Raw genomic sequence first — 12148 nt, 5'->3', positions numbered from 1 at the left:
AGATCTAGTTTTCTATTCCATCTCCTAACTGGATCCACAGCTTGGAGCTAAATACAGGAAACAGCCAGTGATTATTGGCAGAATCAACTGATCAAGTGTGGAATCCATTTTCATGCCTTTTACATTATGGATGCATGAGAACTGGGTGTGGACTGTACAAAAGCACTTGCAAACTTTTATTTGAACAAAATCTGTGAATTTGCTTTGATTTTTGTGAACATTTGCAAAATTTGGCTTGTGAGAAAGAAAACATTTAGGTTGAAATCCTGGCCTCAGTGAAGTCAGTGGCAAAACTCCTATTGACTGCAGAGGGGTTGGGATTTCATCCTTTCTGAATACTCGTGTGGATATGAATTCCCATGCTGAAAGTATTCATGTAGCTATCTTGAAAGCTCTTTGAGTTTGGAAGTCATTCAGTCAGGGATTGGAAACAGTAGCATGTGACATAAGTGACCAGTTACACGACAGGAATAGTGTGTCAGGATAGTCAAACTTGTATACTTGGCATATGTGCATCAATTACTTTTAAATTTTAAATAAGATTCAAATGATTTTTAAATCGTAGTTACTGACTTCTATAAAACTGTAAATCAGCCTTGCAAAATAGTGATGAAAATATATACTTGTTGAAGACCCAGTCCTGCAAACATCTGAGTAACTTTGACATCAGTGGAATTACTCATGTGAATAAGGTTACTTGTGTTTAAATGCACAAAATCTATTGCTTGTCCTTAACATGACAATGATAATTAAAACAGGAATGATGTTTTGCTCCATATGCAAAAGTTAAAGCATTAGGTGGGTGAGTCAGAGTAGAATTTTGCAAGATAACTTTACCTTCTGACTTAACAGTGATCATCTTTCCTCAGGATAAAGTCAGAAAACACAAAATTACCTTTCTCCATCTTTGTGACAAATGTATTACACTTACGTGCATGTGCACCCGTGTGTGCACGCACACACAGAGCCATATCTAATATATCAAAACAAGATGGATTTAGTCAAAATTGTTCTGACAAATCTTTAAACACTGTTTGCACATTCATTTGCCTTGTGGGTCTGAAAAATTAAAATAAGAGTGATACAAGACAGTATTACACCATGCTGCTGCAAAACGTATTGAACATTTCTTGTTTACAGTTGTTCTGCTTAAACATTGGCTGTGAAAGAGCATGTGGTAACGGGGAAAGGCACAGTGGATTGCTTTACTTAAATGGGAAAGGCATGTGCTTATCTATTTGAGCTTTAGACTTGTTGAAATTCATGCACCTTAGATTGATAAAGACATAAGATCAAACATAAAGGGGATTTCAAATAGTGAATTTTTTACATGTCCTAGAGATGGAAATTATTGTAGAATATCACAAAAGCTAATTTTATATCTATCAGATCTATATATAGTCTCATAAATAAACATATGAAATCACTTATTTTAGGAAAATTTGTTAAAGGTGAGCTGCTTGGTAAAAAGAAGATGAGAAACAGCATCATTCCCTGCTTCAACTATCAGAACAAATTCTTGCCAAGTCAATTTTACACTAAAATGGCTGTCCTGAACCTGTAAAGTATATTTAAATTTTTGGTCATGGAAGGGATGATATTGTAGAGGGGAGTTATTGAAAGGTTTTGTGCTAACAGTGAAGTTTGTATATTTTTGGCATAGAATCCTGACCACCTTGGATGTTAACGCTATCTCAAGCAAAACACTTCCCTGTCCCCCTTCATTACACTTTCTTTTCTAAAAGACTATATCTTAAAAAACAAAACTCAAAAGTCCTAACAAATCAAGATGGCAGCAAGCATAATGATACCTGACCTGGTGGGGCCTCTGGGCTCTGTCTGACATAAATATGAATAAAACATGAGAGACTCTGGAAATGAATAGTCAAGCCACTTAAAATTCTTTCTCTCTTACTCTCACGCACCTGCCTGAGACCATATACCCAACTTTAAGAGCAAAAGTGCTCCTGGAGAGATGGATGGCTTGGAGGAGAGGATTGAAGGTTGAGAGAACGGACACTTGGAGGATAGGAAGTAGGTTACATTCAAAGGAAAAGGGGTGTTGTTAATGAAGGCTCAGAACATGGGGCAGGTAATCATTCAGCAAGGTACTTAGGCACATGCCTAACTTTAAACTTGAAACCAATGGAACTATGTACAGGCTTAAATTTAGGCATGTGCTTATGTACCCTGATGAATCATGTGGCCAAACCTGAGAGTAAGAGGGGAGGTGATGAAAGGAGCAGTATGAAGAAAGGATTAGGAAGAGTTTAGGGAGCAAGAGGGCATGAGGTAGGAAACATGAGTGGAGCTGGGCTGATGGGATGCCTTGAAAGTGAAAATAGAAGGAGGCTTGCCAAGATCTGATCAGCAGTATAAAGCTAATCAACATTTTATCATCCCCTTGCCCCCTTTTTAGGATTTCTGTCCCTGAGTCATGGCAGACAGAAGACCAGAGAAGTCATGTGAACAAGCACGTGAATCACTTAAACAGCAGGATTATGAAGTGGCAGTGAAGCACTGCACGGAGGCGCTCCTTTCCCTCAGCCAGTACCCCCCAGCTCACTTCCCGGAGGCATGCCAGGCTGAAATTGACCGCATCAAAATTGAGAGTCTTCTCTACCGAATTGCTTCTTTTTTACAACTTGTGAGTGCAACTCTTTAATAGTATCAGGTGACATGGGAGGAAGAATCAAATGCCTTTTATCTTTCAAGGTTTAACTAGACATCAGAACCTTATTATCATTGTCATGTTGCTTGGACATAAACCGCCTTCTTGCAAAAGCAGATGTAAGTCTCTAATTCTGCAAGCTTCTATGAGCAGAGACAGGGGACCCAAGTGTAGTTTAGATCTGAATAAAGGATTGACTAGAGAAACAGTGGAAACATATTTTAACTTTTGTGAAACTTATTCCAGCAATAGAAATATTCACTAATAATGTATTAAATTCTATATATGAAATGACACACACAAAACTATGTTAAAAGAATATTAATAAGGTTGCAAAGTCAAGCATTCAGAATTTAGGAAGTGTCAGAATTAAGGTTGCCCGTCTGGATGGAATCTTCAGGGAATTTAGCTGCACTGCTCCAGCAAGTTTCTACTGAACATGTACAAACTGATTTTTCAAGTACAATATATACCCTGTAGGTTCTGACAGCACCATATTAGTGCAAGATTAAGTAAACTGTACAATGCATGGGCAACAATATGAATTTTAAGCAAATGTGGGAAATGATGATAGTTTTGTGTTTTCCTCCGGATGTTGTGGCTACACGCAAACACGAAGACACCTCTTGTCTTAAAACATCCATTTGGTTAGAATCCTGGAAACGGACAACATTCTGAAGGTGAGTGTATTAGGCTTTGTCTACACTAGCACTTATGCCAGCCAAACTTTTGTTGCTTGGGTGTGTGGAAAAAAAACACTCCCCTGAGCGGCATAAATTTTGCTGGCATAAGTGCTTGTGTGGACAGCACTGTCGGCAGGAGATGCTCTCCTGCCAACATAGCTATTGCCTTTCGTTTAGATGGTTTTATTATGTCGGTGGGAGAGCTCTCTCCCGTTGACATAACGCGGCTACACAAGCTCTCTACAGTGGCACAGCTGTACTGATACAGCTGTGCCGCTGTAAATTTTAAGTGTAGATTAGCCCTTAGACACGTCTGAAGTTAAAGTTGAACTAATGTACCTTCAACTACATCACATTTTCTGCTTTGAGAAATAAAATGTATGAGAAAATGGGTTACTTGACATTTCAGAGGAAGTTGTTGATTGGAGCAGGAAGTCGTTTATCCTAATTGGAATAATATTGGTTTTAAACTCATTACTTTTTTTTTTTTTTTCCAGAAAAACTATGGGCAAGCAGATGAAGACTGTAGGCATGGTATGCTAATATATTTATCTATTGTGATTTCTTACAACATGTAATCAGTTCTCTGGATTTCAGAACGTTCCAAAACAAATATTTAAATACTTGGCTTTTTTAATGTCATAAAATTGTCCTACCTTAAATTATTGCTATGATTTATAATAATATTAATGTAAGCTGTTCTTTTCTGGAGAATCCCACAAATCATGGTCGTACAACCCCACTGAAACATAGCCACCTCTGGTGAGTAAGGTAGCATTTAACCAGTGGACCACATACTGCATAGATGAGGGGGAAGAGGATCACTGGTCATCAAGAAGAACCTGGCAATTTTGCCTTCCTTTCCAGGGGCAAGAATAAACGTTTTGTCTGCATTTAGGCCCTGATTCAGCAAAGCATGTGCTTGACCTTAAGAACATGCTTAAATTTATCCCTGTTCAGCAAAGCACTTAAGCAGATGTTTAGTAAAGCTTGAACTTAAAGTTAAATAAGTATTCTAGTGCATTATTGAATTGGAGTCTTACAGAGGAATTATCAATCTGTGCTCAAGTTCTGTTCCCCTTTTATTATGGACCTGATCCAACACCCATTGAAGACCATCATAATCTTTCTATTGACTTCATTAGGCATGGGATCAGGTGTTGCTAGTATAAATTTGGGAAATTAATTGTACTGTGAGTAGGTCCCATCTTTTGGTGCTCTGACTCTAACTACTCTTGAATTGTATTACAGAAATTTTCCCCAAGCCTTGATTGAGTTTGAAAGCAACTGTTGTTTAATAGGGACTATGTGATACTTGTACCGTAGATATATTCATTTGATGGGATGATTGAGAATTTATCACTCCTGAATATTTTCTTTGTATTCATCATATGCAATGCTGTCCTTAAAACAGTCTGCTGTGTTTAAAATCCACCTATTGTAAGTGCTGTTAGTGTCTGCCAGGAATGCATTGTTCTGAACTGGCCCTGCACAGTTTTCCTTCCTGACAGTGAATAAAGAGCCAAGAAGAGATGTATGGAAGGATGAATAATGGCTAGAGAAGGGAGGAGCGAGACGGCTGTTAAATGAATTGTATTTTCATTGACCAATATTCTCAGCACCAAATTTGGGTCCTATTGAAGTCAAATGGAAGATTTGCTATTGATTGCAGTAAGGCTAGGATTTGTCCTTCAGATTGCTTTTTGACTTACACTCAGGGAGACTTTGTTTCTTCTCAGCATGTGTAGCAGATACCTGAATATTTCAAAGGACCTGTACAGTTAAAACATTTTTCCTGCACTCATTGAGCACATGTAATATGGTAACTGAAAAAATATGCCGACTGTAGAGCAGATTAACAAGTATTTTTAATTAAAAAAAAATCTTTTGAAATGTATGGTAGAGAGAAAAAATTAAATAGTGTTCTGACCATGATAAGCCTCTAAAATCAGACCTATTTAAAAGACTGTTCTAGAAGGAAGTCTGGTTTAGCATGGTCCATGTACAAATCTATTTTTGTCCAGGTCTAAAATGTGTAATTTTAGAACAATTTTTTTATACCAAAAAGATTGTATAATATAGATGAACACATTTGATTGTCTTGTTCTATTCTTTGTTCTTAATTGATCTTCTCCCCGCAGCTAGCATTTCAAGACAGCTGCTGAGGTTGTCTCAGTGGGTCTAAGTTTTTATTACTGTTGGAAGGACATTTAAAATAAAATGCCATGTTTGTATCAAGTTTTAGGCCTGTCTGCTATAACGGTATCCATTGAAGCATGCACAAACCTTTTTGACAGAAAAAGCTTTATTCAAGCTGCAGTTATTACTTTTTACAAGACTTGACACATTGCAGACACCATGACTTCATTTTGATTTAAAAGGAATGAAATGCATGCTCTAGCATGCACACTAGAAGTATGTATTCTCTACAAACAGTTGTATTTACTGATAGAAGCACAAGGGCTTACTGTAATGGTGAATCTTTTAAATTATCCCATAAATAGTCAAAGAATTTTGTTAAAATGAGAAGTTACAATCTGCTGGACTATGCAACAGAATGTTTTAGCTAAATAACTCTATGCAATTAAGTATGTGAAATAGCTTAATTGAGTATCTAAGGTTTGAGATATGTTCTCTTAATTACAAACTATCATATGTCTTAAAACTGTGATTTGGTGCTTTTTTTCCTTCTGATTTGGGAAGTAAGTCTCTGTTTCTGGAATTGTTGTCAGTAGTGTAGTTGAATTCAGAGAGTCATGTTTTAGGCATCTTAAAAATCAGGGTTTGGTTACCATTATATAGTTGAAAACCTGCCCTGTCATTTACATGACCTGCCCTGTCATTTACATATTCTTTCGGGATTATTCTTTCCTTGATGTGTTCACATCATTCCCATTAACGACATGTACACCTATTGAGTGGGGAGAATTGATTTATTTTTTGAGAATCTAATTCTGCTGCAGTCCTTGTGCCTGTAACCTTCCTGTTAACATTAATGGGAGCTACAGTAGCGTTGCCAAGTGTCTGGTTTTCGACCGGAAAGTCCGGTCAAAAGGGACCGACTGGACACCAACCTGCAGTAACCAGCTTCTACCACTGTGGGTTGGGAAGAGCAGCAGCTGCTGCGTTAGCCTGGAGAAACACGCAGGATTGGTTCTGGCAGAGAGAGGTACCAGCAGCTCCCCCATCCTGCCCCATTCACCTCCTCCCCCCCGGAGCATGGCTCTCCCTCGTATGTCCTGCTCTAGTCACCTCCCCACTCCTAGAACCCTGCTTAGCTGGCAGGGGGAGGGAGGTGGAGAGAGCAGCGAGTGACAATGGGGAGGAAGAGAAGTGGAGGGCAGGGCCTTGAGGGAAGGGAAGGGGTGGGGCCTCAGGGGAAGAGGGGTTGGATTAGGTTCCGGCATTCAGTGTCTGGTTTTCACAAATTAAAAAGTTGGCCACCCTAAGCTACACACATCTAAGAACTGCATAACTGGTGATTGGCAGTAGAAACACAGATGGGTCTGTTTCCTGCAATAACAATAATTTATATTTTTGACTGTAACAGACAGCATTCCTACTTTATTACAACTTGCATGCATAACTTTACTTAAGGTTTCAGACTCTTAAAAAGGATATTTCCTTTCTGGCCTGGTAATACATATAAAGTGTTATTACTGCTGGGCTGAAGCATTTCTATATCACGAAATAAATCCTTTTGCTAATGCAGATGTCAAGGAAGGTATCTGTTTGGTTAACTATCTGATCCCAGAGTTTACTGGTACAAAGTTTACTGTTACATGATGCTTTTAAATATCAGGATTAAAACAATCATTCCTATATCCTACACTTGCAGCACAAGTGAATACTAAGTCACCTAGACTAGACTATTTTGTTTTAAAGTAGCTGGAATATTAATTTCTTTAGAGCAACTGATCAATGAGGAGATTTGGTAGATTTGCAAACTACGAAGTACGCTTTTTGCTAGCATGAATGGATCCTCATGAGCATGTTTTTATGTGGTTTGTTGGTGGGTGAGGGAGATCCTTTGTATCCTTGTCAAAGAGCTGAAGTAACTGTCCCCTAATGTCAGTGATGCTGTCACCCCCTTTGGGCTAAAGGATGATGGACTTGCATCTCCTTAGAACTCGTCCACATAATTTCTTAGTTGGCGGGAGATGTTAGTGCTAAATGACAAGAGGCATGAAGGGCAAAGGCTGTCCAAGGCTTGCCAGTCCAGAGAGCAAAGGTTTGGACCTAAGTCTCAGACATCATTTTAGTTTTCAAGGTGAAGGGAAAACTGAGTTGGGGTTAGTTACGTGTGTACTGTCCTGTGGTGAGGCTAAAAGTTGGTGCTTTGTGTTACAGTGCTGGGAGAGGGACTGGCCAAGGGAGATGGCTCTTTCCGTGCAGTGCTTTGCTGCATGCATCTTAAAGGAAAGCTGCAAATTGTATCTAATATTCTTTCCAAATCACTGATGGGTGAATCATTGGTAAGTGGATCTGATTTAATTTACATAACTTGGAAAACTAACTTACTTTTGGATTTTTTAGTTGTTTAGTAGCAAACCTCGGAATGTCCATTGACCAGCAGATTACAACAATCAAATAATTCATATGGAATATCCAAGGATGAATGTATATTAAAATATTCAGGTGCTCGTATATAAACAAGAGCCCAGATTGTTGCTTTACCGATGTTTGAGCCAGTACACTTTTTGCAGATTTTTTTCTTATGTTACAAATACGTAAAATGTTCAAATTAGTTGTCCACATCTAATCCTCAAGGAATGCAATGTAATTTTTACACATGTGCAGTTTAATAGAGCAGAGAAACAAACATTTATGTTCTTTTTGCCTGTATTTTAACCATCCACCTGAGACCTTTTTTGTGTGTGCTTCAGTTGACTAAGTTCAGCTTTTATATCAGAAAGCACATTGATGTGATTATGTTTTTAAAAATGACCCAAATTGTTTTAAACTAAACATTAGAACTGTTCAAGAAAGAAAATAATCCAAATATTTCATTCTAAAATAAAACAGCTCGACTCACCTGTTGCGACTGGAGTTCGTTTCCTCTTTTAGACAGTGATACAACAGAGCACTTAAGTTTACTTAAGTAACCCTAATATTGAAGGTAGTGTAAGGAAGGCAGCTCCCTGCTCCACTCTCAGAGATGTTAATGCTTCAAAAGCTCCTTTAGGAGAAACACTGAACTCATGCCTTGGTAGGAAAAAGCAAAAAAGCATTCTGTGAAAGCAAGTTAATAATAATAAAAAGTTTATAATTTTAAGGCTGTTCCTATCATTGTTGAATTATTTAAGAGCTTAAACATGCAGCATTAATACTAATATATAAAAAATACCGTAACCCCACTTGTTGCTGTAGAATGTGTGAGCTGTGCTAAATAATTGTTGGAGCCCTTGTTCTGAAGAGTATAAAAAGCTTACTTGAAGAATAAAATGTTTGGTAGAAATGTTTGGTTGTACAAAGCTCTCTTCACTTTTGTCTAGGAAGGGACTCTTGTTTTCCCTATTGCTGTTGATTTCTGTAGCACCTGTCAACCAGTGGGGCTGCTGTCCCTTGATTGGAGGGCTTCCATTGATGCATCCTGGGGTTGGTTGACATGCAGCATTACACTGACTGTAAACATGTCTGTTCCTATTACACACCTCCTTATGACGTCGAAAATTGGATTACTGTGCAAGGAATAAGTATGCATCCTACTCATCCTACTGTATGTGGATGATTGGTTAGTTTTGAAGAAATCTAAGTTTGGACATAAATATTGTCAGGGCAAAGGAATAAATTATATTGGTGTAATACAGTCCTGATGGCAAAACAAACTTGCTGAGATATAGTCTCTCTTTAAAATAGTCCACTCTCTGGCTAATAATGTTACTTTCATTTAGCTGAAGCTTATGAGATATGTTATGAAGATAAACAAAGAATGAAAATGATTGACGTACATTTTCGTGTCTTTTAGTAGTTGTTTGCCTTAACGTTGTTTAAAGTTGCCTTAAAGTTGTTTGTTTAATGTAATGAAATAATGTAAATAGCCAAATACTCCTTTACCTAGGCAAAGCGTTTCAGGCTGTTATTCACTTATGGTGGATTGTCACATAGCTTGATCTTTCCCAGTGAAGCCCCTGCACCCAAATTGAAACTTAGGATCTTATGACAGATCAAAGATCATCATTCACAGTTGTTTTCAATAGGAATATAAAAGCCAGAAAATGGTTTACTGACTTCTCCTGGTGTCTGTGTGGAGAAGACACCAATGAATAAAGTTTGGAGTGTTTTTACTTGCAGAAGCTGGAATGCATCCAGCTTCCCCCACAATAATATAAGGGAATGATTCTCAGTCACTTCAATTCTTTATGCTCTGTATACGAGCCCTATGAGTTGGATTTGTGACCTCTGCTTTTGGAAAGGAATGGAAAAACATTTAAAATAAAAGCTCTGTGTATGTGGATTATCAAATGTGCAGATTGGCAGTAAAGATATTTGAGTTGCTTTCTGCTGCTCTGTAGTACAGGTGGAATGTAAAGGAGGATTATAACAATGTGCTATCTAACAAACTCAGTGGCACTTAATTAATAAATACAGCAAGGGGTCAATTAAATGAAACCATAAACCTGAACCTCAGCTGAGTTCAGGATCGTGCCTTCCATGTGCATGAGATTACTGTATTTATGTCTTGTACTTCAGATACATTTATTTAAAAAGATTTTACTTGGTATTCCCTTGAATGTGAAGTTATTTTTCAGTTAGAAGGCTAACCTTTACTTTCTAGTGAAAGCTGTTACAGAAGAGTCAAAGGGAACATACTCCAGAATAGAAAGAGTTGTTAGACTGTAAAAGTAGGCAATTTGTAAAATAGCTTCTTGAGAAGAATTGACTAGATCATGGATAAAGCAGTGTGAATTTCTTATATTGACTCCTGAGATGGAGTAAATGTTCTAACAACAATAATAATACCTAGCTCTTTTATAGAGCTTGTCATCAGTAGATCTCAAAACTCTTTACAAAGGAGATCAGTATCCTTATCCTCATTTTACAGATGGGGAGGCTGAGGCACTGAGGGTGAAGTGACTTGCCCAAGGCCATCCACCAGGCCATTGGCCATGCTGGGAATAGAACCCAGGTGTCTCAAATCCCTTTCCAGTGAGCTACATTGTCTGTAGAGTACTAAGTCACAGAGCCTCTAGGGTATTTGTTCTGAAGGATACCGTCTTGTAAATGTTGAGCCTATTAATGCTTCATGTGGGGGATAGCCAGGTTTCCTAGAGTTTATTTACCAAGTTGTCTTGCATGTGTATCCCATTTTGTTTTGCCCTGTGCTGACACCTGTTGTGCGAGATTAGCATTTATCAGCAGCAAGTTTCCCTGTTGCATAATAATGTTTGCTCAGTGTTTCACACTATGTCATTTGTAACATTGTGTAATGCAGCTCAACAGCTCATTTGTCTGCCCTCTTGTCCATTCGCTTTCCCAAATATTGGGTAGAAAAAAAAGTTCCTCGCTGTCTGTGTTTACAATAGCAGAGGATTTATGTACCGAATGCACTAACGTTTTTCTCTTTCCCCAGAACGGGATGGTAACTAAAGATTTGACAAGACTAAAAATGCTTCTTGTTGAAACGGAGGTAAGACTAAGCATGTTATTGGGAAGAAGGTGAAAACTGCCTGATCAGTTTGCTGCAGGGTATTTTGTTCTGTGCTCTAGGAGACCTGTGTTCTTTGAACAAAGCATATTGGGTATCATAGCCTCCACTGGCTCACTAGTGTTTATCATCTTTAAAGCAGCCTTTCACCACAGTCTTGGATTATTGTTTTTGATGAAAGAATAAGAAAAATGCTGAAAAGGGGCTGACCGAGGATTGCAGTACTGAGCAAGGAAAATATGAGAACATCCAGATACACTTTATTTATTTATTATGACTCAGAAAGTGATCCATCTTTTCAGGGGAAATTATGCACTAGAGTTCTTTGCTGTGTCCTAAACATGACTTAAAACTTAAAGTGACTAGCAAATTCTAGATGCTCTGTCAACATCTGTAATAGGAAGGAGTTAGTCTAAACACTGTATTGATTGATTGAATTACTGTTTGCTTATATGGACTTTGTTCTGATTCTTTAAATCATTGCTTTTCTTTTCCTCTTATTATAAAATGGATAGAGATGTCAGTACATTGTAAGACTTTGTTCTGATTCCAGGTGCAAATTAAAATGATTGCACTTTGACTCTTTCTGTTGCATCTACCTTCAGCTTTGGAACTATCTGCTCAGTGACCAGCCCACTACTTCATTTGCCAATGGCAGATGTTAATTTCCTTTGTCTCAAACAGCAGTATTGTTCACTCACAAAAATAATAGTGCCCCTTTTCTAAACAATAGCCTTTTAAAAAATAAGACACACACTCAGTTCTTCCGAGGCTTCTTTGTGCCATGTTAGTGATTCAAACTGGCCTTAAGTAGCTAGTGATAGCCAGGAGAGAGCTCTCCGCTGGCAGAGGTGTGGTTCTGCAGCTTTTTGCACCAGCTGCTCTCATACCCCAATACAAGGTAGAAAAAAGGGGCATCCGATGTTCAAGAGGTGGTTGTGGATGGGAGGGGACATGGTGTAGCAAAGCTCTACCAGGCCTAATCCTCCCTTGGCATAAGGGCTATTATTGGCCTTACACCAATAGCAGAAGTTAGAATAGGCCCCCTGCTCTTACTTCAACTGGGGCCAGGTTGCTGAGGATCAGTGAGCTGCAACAGGATCCTATTGGCCTTGGATGTTGTGGAGAACTGATAAGTACTCTGTG

General features: G+C 38.4%; 1 protein-coding gene across 1 annotated transcript in view; it reads left to right on the top strand.

Annotated features, from left to right (window-relative positions):
• HELZ (helicase with zinc finger) overlaps positions 1–12148 on the top strand; it is a 133117-nt gene that overhangs the window by 17301 nt on the left and 103668 nt on the right. Inside the window, exons 2-5 of the mRNA XM_067547330.1 lie at positions 2420–2647; positions 3852–3888; positions 7705–7829; positions 10928–10984. Coding sequence (XP_067403431.1) covers positions 2438–2647; positions 3852–3888; positions 7705–7829; positions 10928–10984 — 429 coding nt within the window. The 5' untranslated portion in view covers positions 2420–2437. The remainder of the gene's footprint in view (positions 1–2419; positions 2648–3851; positions 3889–7704; positions 7830–10927; positions 10985–12148) is intronic.

Source organism: Emydura macquarii, unplaced genomic scaffold (genome assembly GCF_026122565.2).
Source record: "Emydura macquarii macquarii isolate MOO-44397 ecotype Brisbane River unplaced genomic scaffold, CSIRO-AGI_Emac_v2 contig_1230, whole genome shotgun sequence".
Taxonomy (NCBI): domain Eukaryota; kingdom Metazoa; phylum Chordata; order Testudines; family Chelidae; genus Emydura; species Emydura macquarii.
Note: the sequence above shows the minus strand (reverse complement) of the source record. Positions and strands in the feature narration are given on the sequence as shown.